This window comes from Dromiciops gliroides, chromosome 4 (genome assembly GCF_019393635.1).
Source record: "Dromiciops gliroides isolate mDroGli1 chromosome 4, mDroGli1.pri, whole genome shotgun sequence".
Lineage (NCBI taxonomy): Eukaryota > Metazoa > Chordata > Mammalia > Microbiotheria > Microbiotheriidae > Dromiciops > Dromiciops gliroides.
Window position 1 is genome coordinate 387,229,723 of NC_057864.1, and position 12,641 is coordinate 387,242,363.

General features: G+C 41.7%; 1 protein-coding gene across 1 annotated transcript in view; it reads left to right on the forward strand.

Annotated features, from left to right (window-relative positions):
• Positions 1-4,836: 4,836 nt before the first annotated feature.
• Positions 4,837-12,641, forward strand: part of SAMD5 (sterile alpha motif domain containing 5) — a 36,817-nt gene continuing 29,012 nt past the window's right edge. The window contains exon 1 of the mRNA XM_044000453.1: positions 4,837-6,456. Within this exon, the coding sequence (XP_043856388.1) occupies positions 5,971-6,456 (486 nt within the window). The 5' untranslated portion in view covers positions 4,837-5,970. The remainder of the gene's footprint in view (positions 6,457-12,641) is intronic.

Consider the following 12,641-nt stretch of genomic DNA (forward strand, 5'->3'; position numbering starts at 1 on the left):
AGGCATTTAGTTAGGTGGGACTGAAGCTGGAGCTCAGAGCAAGACTGGAACTCAATAAAAAAAGACAGTCGTTTGCATAGAGATGTAATTAAACCTACATGAGCTAATGAAGTCACCAAGAAAGATAGTGTAGAGAGAAGAGGGCCTAGGCTAGAGCCATTGTTAACACCTTCATTTACGGGGTGGGATATGGTCGATAATCTAGTCAGGACTTGTTAGGCAGTTAAAAAGAAGAACCAAGAGTGAGTAGTCCAAAAACTGTAGATGAGACAGTATCCAGGAGAAAAGAGTGGCTCATAGGGTCAAATGTAGCAGGCAAGGAAGCAGTATGACAAATAAGAGAGAGAGAAAGAGCAGCTTTAATTGAACCTAAATGAGGCATCATGCTATAATGGAAAGAACAGTGAGAATCAGAAGACTCAAATTCTAATCTCAGCTCTGAGTTCTAATCTCAGACGTGTGACCGTAAGAGCTCATTTAACCTCTCTGGTCCTCAGTTGTAAAATGAGGGTTTAGACTGAATGATCTAATAATGTTCCTTCTAAGTGTAAATTCTATGATCTTAAGTTTGAAAATTGGGCAATTAATTTTGTTGTCAGGGTTTAGATTTTATGCAATTAATGAATACACATAAATTTGCTGAATTTATACACTTGTAAATAAATCTATGGGCTTCTAAGATCACCCAGTAGGAGTTTCTCTTTGCAAAAAGGAAAGAGGCAGAAAGCCCTTTGGAATCAGTACAAGGATTAGGAGAGCAATGTGCAAGGTAGGTAGGGGGTAGAGGAAATAACATAGACCATTTTTAGTCAAATCCTGAATGAGCAGGTTTTCTTTGAGAGACCACTGTGACTGAGTTTTATTTATTACTGATTAACAAATGATTAATTTATAAACAATTTCCATTCCAAAGGATTATATATCAGAATGCCTTTATTTTCTAATTAGATTGTGTCTTTGCACATAAATTAAGGAAAAGTAATGCTGTCTGTTGAATGGAGCATGGAAATCAGGAGTCTATTTCCTGTCTGTATCACTGATTTACTGTATGACCTTGGGCAAGTCATTTATTCTCCAAGTCTAGTTTTCCTAATTATAAAATGGACATAAAAATACTTGCTGACTATCTTAAGGTTTAATGAGACAACATGATATGTGTAACTCCTAGAAACGAGGGCTTTAAAAATGTTACTTTAAAAAAAATCTAGAACTGAGACTTCATTGGTACAATACTGTTACTATCATATATTTTTTTAACCTTAATGTCAGAGGATTACAGCATCTTTTCTATGCCTAGGGAATTACTATGTATAATAGAAGGTTAAGTTAAATGGCAGTTCCATTTTTCTTTCTAATTTGAGCAGAGTTAATATCAAAGTTAATTTTCATTAAAGATTTCATATGTAATATTTCATTTGTTTAACCACATCTTTAGGTAAATGGTGCATATAAGCTAGTATGTCAACATAATTTAAATAGTAAATGGCTCTTGATTTTGAGGGGGTTGAATTCTAACTCAGAGGAGAGAATATAGTAGAATGCCTGCTGGATCTGGAGAAAGAGGAACTCGTTTCATTCTCAGTTCTACCAATTACTCTCAGCTTGACCTTGCACAAATCATATAAATGTGCCTGTTCCTCATTTTCCCCATTTGTAAAAAGGGACTTGGATTCAGTGACTTCTAGAATTTGTGATGCTGGCATATTGCTTCCCCTGTCTGTAGCTGCAGAATGATTAAAATCAAATTTTATATAGAAATGTCCTTTGAGATGGAAAATAATTTGATGAATTTTTAATCTGATAGAAATTAAAAGAGCACAGTGAAATAGACTGAAATCCATAATTGCACAGCACTAGAGATGTTATTACTTCCACCATCCTGTTTTATTTACTTATTTTTCCACAAGCTAAGCAAGTGAGAAAATGTGTACAATTCTCAGCATAGTTGTAAATCACTCACACAACAAATCCGCCTGACCTTACAATCTCTCGTTGCTTTGTAGATCTGCCTTATATAAAAAGTTACACTGTTCTAGTAAGGAGAGAGCTGTTGCTCATTGAATAAGGCATTCTGACACCACTATTCTGAGTTAAAGTTACTTTTATTCTTTAACTCCCCAAATGGAGCTTGTTTCTTATCTGTCCTAAACATTCTTGGGAGCTTTCTAGGTTAACTCACCCTCCCGCTTCATTTTTCAATAAATAAAACATTCAAAAAAACAGCTTTAGATATTCAAAATGGGAGTGCAGTTCTGGGGAAAGATCTAGGGATTGTAGTGGATTGCAAGCTCAGAAAGAGTCAACCAATGATGTGGAAGTCAAATTAATGAGACCCAGGGCTTTATTAAGGGGTCTGTCTACCTTTTAGGAAATGAGAGGTGAGAGTCTCATTGTACTCTGCACACATCAGACCTCATCTGGAGTACTGTGTTCAGTTCTGAGTGCCATGGCTTAAGAAGGGGATTGATAAACCAGAGAGAACAGAAAGGGACAATCATTATGAGGAAGGATCTTGAATTCCTTCCGTGAGTAATGGTTAAAGTAACTTGGAATGTTTACCTTGGAGAAGACTGAAAGGAGGAAAAAAATGAATGGACACATTCTAGTATTTGAAGGACTGTCATGTTCTTTCAAGCTCTAGAAGGCAGAACAATAGATAGAGTTGCAAAAGGTATATTTAGGATTCATGTGAGGAAAAACTTCCTAACTGCTAGCACCTTCCAAAAAAGGACTGGACTTACTCAAGAGGTGATGGGTTTCCCATCCTTGAAGGTCTTTAAGCAGAGACTGAGCAACCATTTGCTGGGTGAGTTATAGTATTTCTCTTGTTTACAGATGAAATAATTCAAAGTCACTGATATTATCACCTAAATACTATACCTATCATTTCTACTGCCTCCACAGATACAGATACAACCCCTCTATCAGCAGATGATGAAAAAGCTGAAAAACTCATCACCTTGTGGCTAACAGGGTAACAATCCTGCTCAATTAGGCCACTTCTTAGACAACACGATGCAACATCACTTTTTCAGTACTGCCCTTCCAACTTCTGCTCTGACCAGGACCAGCCGGAGTATCTCCTCTTCTGGCATAGCCATTGTGCATCAGTGGTGACCGAGGTTCTAGGAATAATTATAAAACTTTAGTAGACTCACCACCCCTCAACACACGTGGCCTTAGCTTCCAAGGCCATGAGATTCCAGCATAAATAAAATCTTTCAGGGTCGGACTATTTACATTTTTATCTTTATGTCCTCACGGCTTAACAAAAAGGGGGACAATCAATAGTTGTTTAGTTGAAGATGTTTGTTCTAAACAGAGGTCTCTGTTTAGAAGAAGTAAAATCCAGGGTTGAGAAAAATATATCTTTTTTCCCTTAAAAAAAAAACAGATGGAAAAGAATAGCTGTGTTAAAGAGGAGTCTCAATAGAAATTCTTGGGCAGAGAAAAATATCTGTACAATCCTTCTCAAGCCATTTCCCTCGTCTAAGCCTCAGTCTCCTCATCGGCTAAAAATAAAATACATAAATGAAGAGGATCTTGGAGGCGGCTCCCAGTTCTAAACCCCAAGGTTTGCAGCTAGTGGACGCGAGGGGGCACTGCAAGTCCGGTTTTAGGCAGAGAGAGGCGCGCCCGAGCCGGCTCCAGCTTGCAAAACAAGCAAGCTGCGAGACAGGCGGAGTAGTCGGTCACCCTCTCCCGCGGCCGCTCAACGCCCGAACCTAGCCGGGTGACCCCGACAGTAGGGTCCAAAAGCCCATCCCTCCTGTGGCTTAGAAGGGCTGGTTGGCCGCTCCCGCAGCTGGCCTCTCCAAGGGGGAGGGGCGAGAAAGCCCCACTAAACGGACTCTGCAGGTGGGGTGGGCGTTGGGGGGGAGGGGCGTATGAACTCCCCGAAGACTGATCCTTCGGTGCAGAGAAGACCCAGGAGATCCCCAAGGCAGAAAGTAACAACTACGCGGGCGGCAGGGGAGACTTGGGGAGAAAAGGGGTCAGAAGTTCAGGAAGTCGTTCAGGTGCACAGTGGAATCACCTGCGAAAAGGGCATCCTCATTCTCCTCATAGCCTGTGTTTATAGAAGGCTGAGGCAGCAGTAGCTCCACGTGGCGCTTTCCCCTAGTCATTCTCTCTCAGCAGCTGGTGCGGTGAATGGACGCTTGGAACTTGAGAGGACCGGACTGGGGCTCAGTCCCGGGGTTCCGGCTCTTGGAGCCAGTGTAGAAGTAAAATGTAGGAGCTAGGTCCTTTTTGTTTAAAAGCCAAAACAAAATAAAAATCCAAACTGCCCCCTTCACCCTCCTCTCCAGGCAGTGAAGCCAGTGATCTATTTTCAAGTCCTCTGGTTCCAAAGTTGAAAGTCTAGAAGACTTTTCGGGGTTGAGGTCTATTCTGACCGCAGAGAGAAAATTTCTTCCCTGACCGAATCTGCTCCGGCCTTCAAGGGAGGGCGCCCTTCTCCGGGAGAGCCAGAGACGCAGCACAGAGAGGACCCAGAAATACTGTAGTTGAGTGGAAGAGGGTGAAGAGAGAAAGATCGGGGGTTGAGAAGCTGAGCAAGAAGATCAAGGAGAAAGTTCCCCTCCCCCCCCCCAACTTTTGGAAATAACCGAGGTGGAGGAGGAAAGAGGCAGGAGAGCGTTCGGAGCCTCCCCTGCCAACTAGTTATCTCCCAGCGCATAGACGCTGTGAGCTGACGCGCTGCAGGCTGAGCAAGCTCTTGTCTCGGACCCACGGCGGGGCTTGGGTGTGCGGAGGCCCTTGATTACCTGCCCTTCGCTTCTTGGCCTCCTCAGCTGCCCAGAGTTACGCTACCGCCATCCCCCCACCCCCACCCCGCTCCCCCAGCCCCTAATCTGGAGGCAGCTCCCCCCGAGCTCAACGTGGAGTCAACGAAAGAGATGCGCAGCTCGCCAAGTTGAAGGGTGAGGGGCGAGCTTGGCACTGGCTGGGCCGCGCTGCCCAGGACAGGAGAAAGGTGCAACTTGGCGAGGAAAAAGAGGGCAGAAGGGAAATTGGATATCCAGCCTCGCCTTGCCTGTGGCCCCGGGTCGGGAATCCACACTACCATCCTGGTTGATCAAGGCAAAGTGGGAGGAACAGAAAGAAGAGGACGTGGGTGCTTCTGTATGTGAGAGAAGTCCTGTTTAGGGGGAGGAACTGGAAAGAGCGGACCAGGTTGCTTCTGTATGCAAGAGAAGCCCTGTTTAGGGGGGGAGAGAAACAAGGCAGCGGCTGAGGTTCACCCCTCCCTCCAGGCAGCAGTTGAGAAACCACGGGACAGGCACGGGGAGGGTGCTGAGGAGGAGGTGTATAACACATACGTAGATGAGACACATCAGGGCGACTGTGCATCTGTCTGGCTGAAGGATCCTCCTCCTCCTCCTCCTCAACATGGTACTACGTGTTAAAAAGCAAACAAGGAGCAAATAGTAAATAGAGATGCATGAAGCCACAGAGGAAAGGAGACGAACGGCACTGAATCAAGCGGAAGAGAAACTGAAGGAAAGCGAGGACTAACCTCGTGTCGCCCAGAGAGAGCCCCCGAACCGGGCTTATTCCAAAGAGGGGCTGTGATTAAATCCTGTTCTCAGCCACCCATCATCCTCAAACCAGTGACAGAAGCTTGCCTGCTCCGAGGGAATAAGCAGCAATAGATCACTGTCTGTGAACTGCGGCTGCCGTTTGGGAGGGATTTAATTTTCTTGCTTTTACATTTTTCTTCTAGTTTAAAAAAATTTTTTAGACATTTTTTAAAAAGGTATCTGCTATTTTCCTGATTCCAGTTCCGTGTTATTCCGTCTTCAGCTTCTCAGATTGTTGATTACCCCCACCCCCATTCCCCTCCCCACTTCCTCCGTGGAAAGAAAAGGATTAAAAGTTACAAGTATTGTTATCCTTGGATTTGTAGGTTATTCTCTCCCCCCGCACCCGACCCCCTCGGTGTGTGTTGTAAAAGTAGTGAGTACTATGTGCACCAACATAGTTTACGAATGGCTGAAAGCCCTGCAGCTCCCCCAGTACGCGGAATCCTTCGTGGATAATGGCTACGATGACCTGGAGGTGTGCAAACAGATCGGGGATCCTGACCTGGACGCCATCGGGGTCTTAGCGCCCCAGCACCGGCGCCGGATCCACGACGCGGTAAGGAGGTTGCGGGAGCAGGACGCCAATGCCGCCGGTCTCTACTTCACCTTGGAGCCCCAGCAGCAGCAGCCTGGTTCTCCTTCCCCAGAAATCTACACTAGCCACCTGGTGGAGCAGTATGAGGGTCAGGCTTGGAGGGAGTCTCAGTCTAGCCAGACCCAAGGATCCAGGGGGGTCTCCAGGAACCAGAAAGCTGGGTCACGCAGCAAGGAACTGGTGACTTACCCCAAACTCAAACTGAAAATCATGATCAGGGATAAACTGGTCCGGGATGGAATCAACTTAAGCAAGCCCCCATACTCCAATAAGGTAAGAACTAACCTATTCTCTCGGCTATCCCATCCCAGTTAGCGAGCTTGTGTTGCTGAAGGTGGAGGTGTCAATTTAGGCTTGTCAATTCTTGGTGGACAATCTCATACCAGGGAGGGAAGAATGACATTGATGTTTTGATTTCATTTTCTTTTTCCTGATTGTACCAAATTTAGGTGGGCAAGGGTGTTACTGTCTTCTCCAAGAATCTCCTTTCATGGCCTCCGGTTCTTACTTGTCACATATTGTTTCTCCTACTGGAGTATAGGAAAATTATAGATGTCCTCTCTCCTTACCATTTCAGTCTGAAGTATTTCTGAAGAATGGCAGAAATTTTATACCTTTCTTATCTTCTTTCCTAGTCCTTCCTCTTTTCCTCATGTTGCCTCCGGAACTCTCAAATGTTTTCCCATTTAGTTTTTATGGATGAATCCAACTGTGTTGTAGAGAAGGATTCTTTGAAGGTGGCATCTAGAGAATAGAATTAAAAAAAAAACCCAAACCAAAATTTTGATAATTACAAAATAGACGGGGAAATCCCAGGACTGCTTTAAAATTGGAAAGTAATTGTCACCCTCAGCTGCTTTGGTGGTTGGGAGGTGGATAAAATATGTATTAGGGTCCTGGCAATGCCTTGAGGTAATGCCTTGAGTTTTCCAAATACAGAACTTATAAAGCAGCTAAATCAACTGAGCCCAAAAGGTTGACTAAGCAAATGCTTGAGGTCAGTATGATGTCATGTGTTGGGGTATATTCACCCAGGAAGAAGTCAATGAGGGGTTGATTCATTAAGTAAAACTTTGGATTGCAGACAGCTCCAGATGAACCACATTTGGAAGATGGGAGAAATAAGAGCTAATGAGCTAATGAAATTGTTCAGCTTGAATAAAGGAGAGATAATAGACACAAGCAACTGCAAAAAATAGGTCATAAATGATGACTAACCTTTTATGAAGCCTTTGGAAAATGACTTGGGAATTGTCACAGTTCTGTAAAGGTGGTAGCTACTCTGGAGAAGTGACAGGGCCAAAATACAGATGGGAGATGTGATGTGTTAACAACAAAAAAATTAAATGAGAAAATGTCATTATTTCACATAATACCATGCTTCTTAGCTCAAAATAGACTGTGTACCTTTGGTGGCTTCACACTCTTAGGATGGAGAATACAACTCTATCAAAGGGAAGCTGATATGCTAAGAAACTGGCTAATGGAATGTATTTCTTTTAAATGCCAATTGCAGCTTAATGATTAACAGTTAGAAAAGGATGAATGCACAGAAAATAACGTAAGATGCTAAAAGATCGGCTACTTTTAGAAAGGCAGGTAGGAAGGTAAATGTATATTAATGAGAGGAACAAATGGAAATTATTAATAGGTTGTGGTTCTCTTTTAGAAATAGTATCAAATGGAGATTTTTCCTTAACGGAAAAATGCAACTGGATTAAAGAGTAGACTTAGATGGTTTAACATACTTATTTGGGTTTTACAAGGCACTTTGAAATAGGGTAGAGTAACCTACTCTAGGGCATAAACTGCTTATTGAGAGATCAGGAAGTCTGCTTTACATTTAAGATGCACTACTCTGAGTATATTACCTGTGTTGAAGGGAGGAGACTATATTTGATAATAACACTGTATAAAAGAGTAGATAGACATTTTTCAATTAGGAATAGGGACTGGTCAGGGTACAGGAACCCAGCCATTAGTGTAAATAGCTCATTTCCTAAGAGAACAGTTGAAAGGATGTTGGAATCAGTCAGTTAAATAGTCCATTTACTGCTGAGGAGGTGATTGAGTCTGACAGAGTGAATCTGAGCTCTTCAGCATGTTGTGATGGGCTCAGGCAGGAGCCAGAAAGTCCTTCAGAGGGGGAGATGCATCACTTTTCCTAAGTTACTCAGAAAAGACAAGAGGTAGACTTGAGAGAAAAGGAGGATAGTAGATGAGGGGACTGTTGAGAAAGGGACCCAGGCAGGGAATACAACAGCAGGTCTAGAATGTCAAAATAAGTTAGCTGGCTTTATAGAAGGCAGGTGTCAAAGCAATGTTATTGAGTTCTGGTCTTCTACCTCTAGGAGCAGAATAAAACATGCATCGTAGTAAGTCTTATTCAGAACCTTCTGACTCCCATAGCCTTGTACTTACTTTCTGTATGAAACATTATTTGACACAACTTTACTTATGAGTGTCATGGAACATAATTTGGATAATGTATAAACAGAAGAAAGCATTGATGAGGGGTCTCATTTCTCCTTCTTTGATTTATTTCTCCTCCAGCAAATGGGCCTGTAGATTGTTTCGGAAGCTTTCTTAATTATTTACTATTGTATTGGTGCTTTTAGATGAGGAGGGAAAAATTAATAGGGCAGCAGGTCTCATTGTTTGAAGACCTATATTGTAGGCTCCTATAAATAAGAGGTGAATATGATCAAAATGAATAAGCAAAATGATAAGTATATATTAACAGAATCATGACCACTGCTCTGAATACTTTAGCTATGGGTTGGAGAGAGGGTTTTTAGATTTTCTTTTATATGCATCTATATCTGTCTATTTTAAATATACATTAACATACATACATACACACATACATTTACATACACACACATATATATATACATACACACACACACACACATAAAGAATTTTGCTCAGTTTTCATTTAAGCCACAATTTAGATCAAATTGTTTCCTCACAATCTGTGGGCCTCTATCTGACTTGGATCTGAATGTGAATTAGTCATTATGTGCTATTTGGAATTCGGATCATTACAATTCAGCTTCTCATTTACAGACATTAGCATCCGTGATCTCTGTGATTTGGCACTTTATAAGAATATTAGATCAGTCTTCAAAATGGATTAAATTAGGAAATATTAAGGCAGGAAAGTCAAGTTCTTTAGAGAGGAAACTGAGAGAAAAGTAAAACTTTTTATTGTGATGAAGGGAACTTCCTAATTGGCCACTGACTCCATAACATCTTTCCATTCATATCTTGATTCTATAAAATGCAAGTGATCTTTATCTTTCACTTAGAGTTTTTGCAGTAGCCTTCTAATTGGTCTCCTTCCCTGCTTCTCTCACTTGCCCATCTGTCTTCCACAAAACCAGCAAGTCAGCATTCTTGAATTCCAGATCTGACCGTGTCAATATTTATGTAAAAAGAAAGAACAAAACAAAAACAAAAAAGAAAACTTCAGTGCCTCACTCTTGCCTTTTAAAGATAAAATATAAGTTCCTCAGTCTAGCATTTAAAGCCCCTCTATACTCTGGCATCCATATACTTTTCCAGCACTCTCCTATATGTGCTCTTCGTTTTAGTCAAGTTGACATGTTAGCTGTCCTCGAATGCCCAGCATTTCATCTCCCACCTCCACTCCCTTGAGCAAATGCATTTCTTCAAGTCTAGAATACACTCCCTGCTAATCCTTACATCCTGGAATCCTTTGTTTCCTTCCAAGCACAGCTCAGACAATGCCTCATAGGGGATTACCTTCCTTATCTCTCTCTTTACCCTTCTTTTATTATCAGTTAACAAGATCTTAGTAAGCCTAAGTGCCCTTTCCTGTGTTGTGTACTGGGTATACAAAGACAAATTCAAAACTTGAGGAACCCTGTCCTCATTGAGCTTACATTCAGTTGGGGGAGATAGCATGTGCTAACACAAGGTGGACCAAAAGCCTCAGTGCAGTTTCAGGCTTGAATAGCTTGAAGTGGTACTAAGATTTTTGGACCACTTCACATAGTTATACATGAAATGAATACAAAGAGATTGGCTGGGGGAAGCTTGTAGGATCAGGAAAGACTTCATGTAGAAAGTGGCACTTTGAAATGATTTTTTCAGGAAACAAGGATTCTAAGAGGCATAGGTGAGGACAGAATGTGTTCCAGGCATGGAGAACAGCCAAGACTCTAAAGCACTGAGATTAGAATGCTTTCTTGGAGGAATATCAAGAAGGACTTTGACTGGACTTTTGAGTTTGTGAAGGCAGATAGTATATCCCTGCCATTACCTTCTCTTTAAAATATTTTGTGTATACTGTTATGCCTGGTATAATGCTCCTATACACAGCTGAATGTATGTGCCTTGAAAATAAGAGCTTCCTTAAAGTCTTTATAATATTCATAGTTAGCACTTAAATGCTTGTTCATTCGAATTTTGGGGGGGTGAGGCAATTGGGGTTAAGTGACTTGCCCAGGGTCACACAGCTAGTAAGTGTTAAGTGTCTGAGGTCGGATTTGAACTCATGTCCTCCTGACTCCAGGGCCGGTGCTCTATCCACTGCACCACCTAGCTGCCCATTCATTTGAATTTAATTGAATGACTTGGTCACTTCACCTATGTCACCTTCTCCTTGAGGGAGGGGGTGCATAGAAAGGGAAGTCAGGTGGATAATCTTAAGAAAAACAAAAGCTTTGGGGTTTCCTAAATAGGGGTCTGTGGCATTCTATACATATAAAAGCACATGTATCCATATTTAAATAATAGGCAATTGTACAAGATTTTCAATTTATTCTGTACCCAGGTCAACTCTTCCTTTGTGATCATGATTTGTAATTAGAAAAATTACCCCACATACTGTTTCTATTCCAAAGGCATTTTGTTTATTTTGTTTTACTGAACTTAATACAATGTAGAGTGACTTATAAAGGTTCTTATGGTGTGTGTGTGTGTGTATACATGCTCTTGAGCGTGGTGTTCATTGGATTGAGTGTATGGTTATGCTAGAAATGTTGATTCCAACTATTTAATTTCATGGGAAACGAGGTAAGAGGGAGAGAACAGCCTAGAGTAGCCAAGAGATGCCTGAAGCCTCACAGCCACCCAGCTGTCAAGTATCTCTTCCCAACCACTCCCAACCCTCAAAGTCTACCAACAAGAGATGAATTGGGCTTCAGAAACTTTTCTAAAATACAAATAAATGATCCTTAGGAGTCTATGGTCATTCAGATCTAAATGATCTTTTTTTTTTAGATCAGCCTCAATTCAGTCAAGAATTAGCATTTTGGGTGAGGAAGTTAAGATATTGGGTTTAGGTGAATTGGAGGGGGGGCTTTGGATGTCAAAAAGTAAGGCACTAGGAGCAGCTAGGTGGTACAGTGGATAAAGCAAAGGCCCTGGATTCAGGAGTACCTGAGTTCAAGTCCAACCTCAGACACTTGACACTACCTGTGTGACCCTGGGCAAGTCACTTAACCCCCCTTGCCCTGGGGGGGGGGGAAGTAAGGCACTAGGCAATACGAAAGGGCAGGAGAGAGAAAACTTGAGGTAGGATAGGGGTTCAGAAAGGGAGGTGGGGAAAAACTCATTTTATTGCCATATTATGGTAAGTAAAACTGATAGTGTTCCTTTATTTCAAAAGCTCTTTCATTCTCAGTACATCCTTTCCAGGGAGAGGATAAATGACATCAGTGCTCTGATGGTTCAAGGTAGTTGTGTTAAGTGGTTGCCAGGTAATATTTTAGAAGGATTTGTTTTCATTTCAAGTCAACAAGAGCTGAATAAAAATATCAGATTGATTCCTATGTATATAAGATGCACCTTTAAAGTAATGTAATTTCATCCACCCCTCAGTAACCCTGTTAGCCCGCCCTGTTATTCTTACTGCCCTCTCTCACTGTCCTCCTAAGAGTAATGACAAAAGAGAATTTTCAAAGGTTTGTAGAAAGGCAGTGTGCTGTAGTTAAAAAAAATACTCTATTTTGAGTCAGAGGGCATGAGAAAAATCTACTCTCTGAGCTTTTATTACCTCATCTATAGAATGGATATATATATATATACTTGTGCCATTTACCTCATAGGGTTCTTAAAACACCTTACAGGGATATTAATAAGTAGGATTGTGTCTTTTTCTGCCGCTTTTCTTTTTTGAGGCGGGAGGGTAGAGGAGATAAAATATTAAGGTGCTTAGTTGGTATTAGTGGTTAAATCTGGTAGATATAAACTGGTTTTTGCCATCTTCTACTATCCTGGCACCCTATTTTCTGTCCATTATTCATTGATTCAAGGATTAATACTAAAATATTTTACCCTCTCCTATCTTTTTTAAAACAACTATATGAATTAGTGGGGTATGCTCCCTTCCCCATTTTCTCTCTGTATCTCTTTTTAAAAATATCTTTTATTTCTGTAGTTTGATCTTGTTACCTCTGAATCAACCTATTCTTGGATCAGCCTGTGTC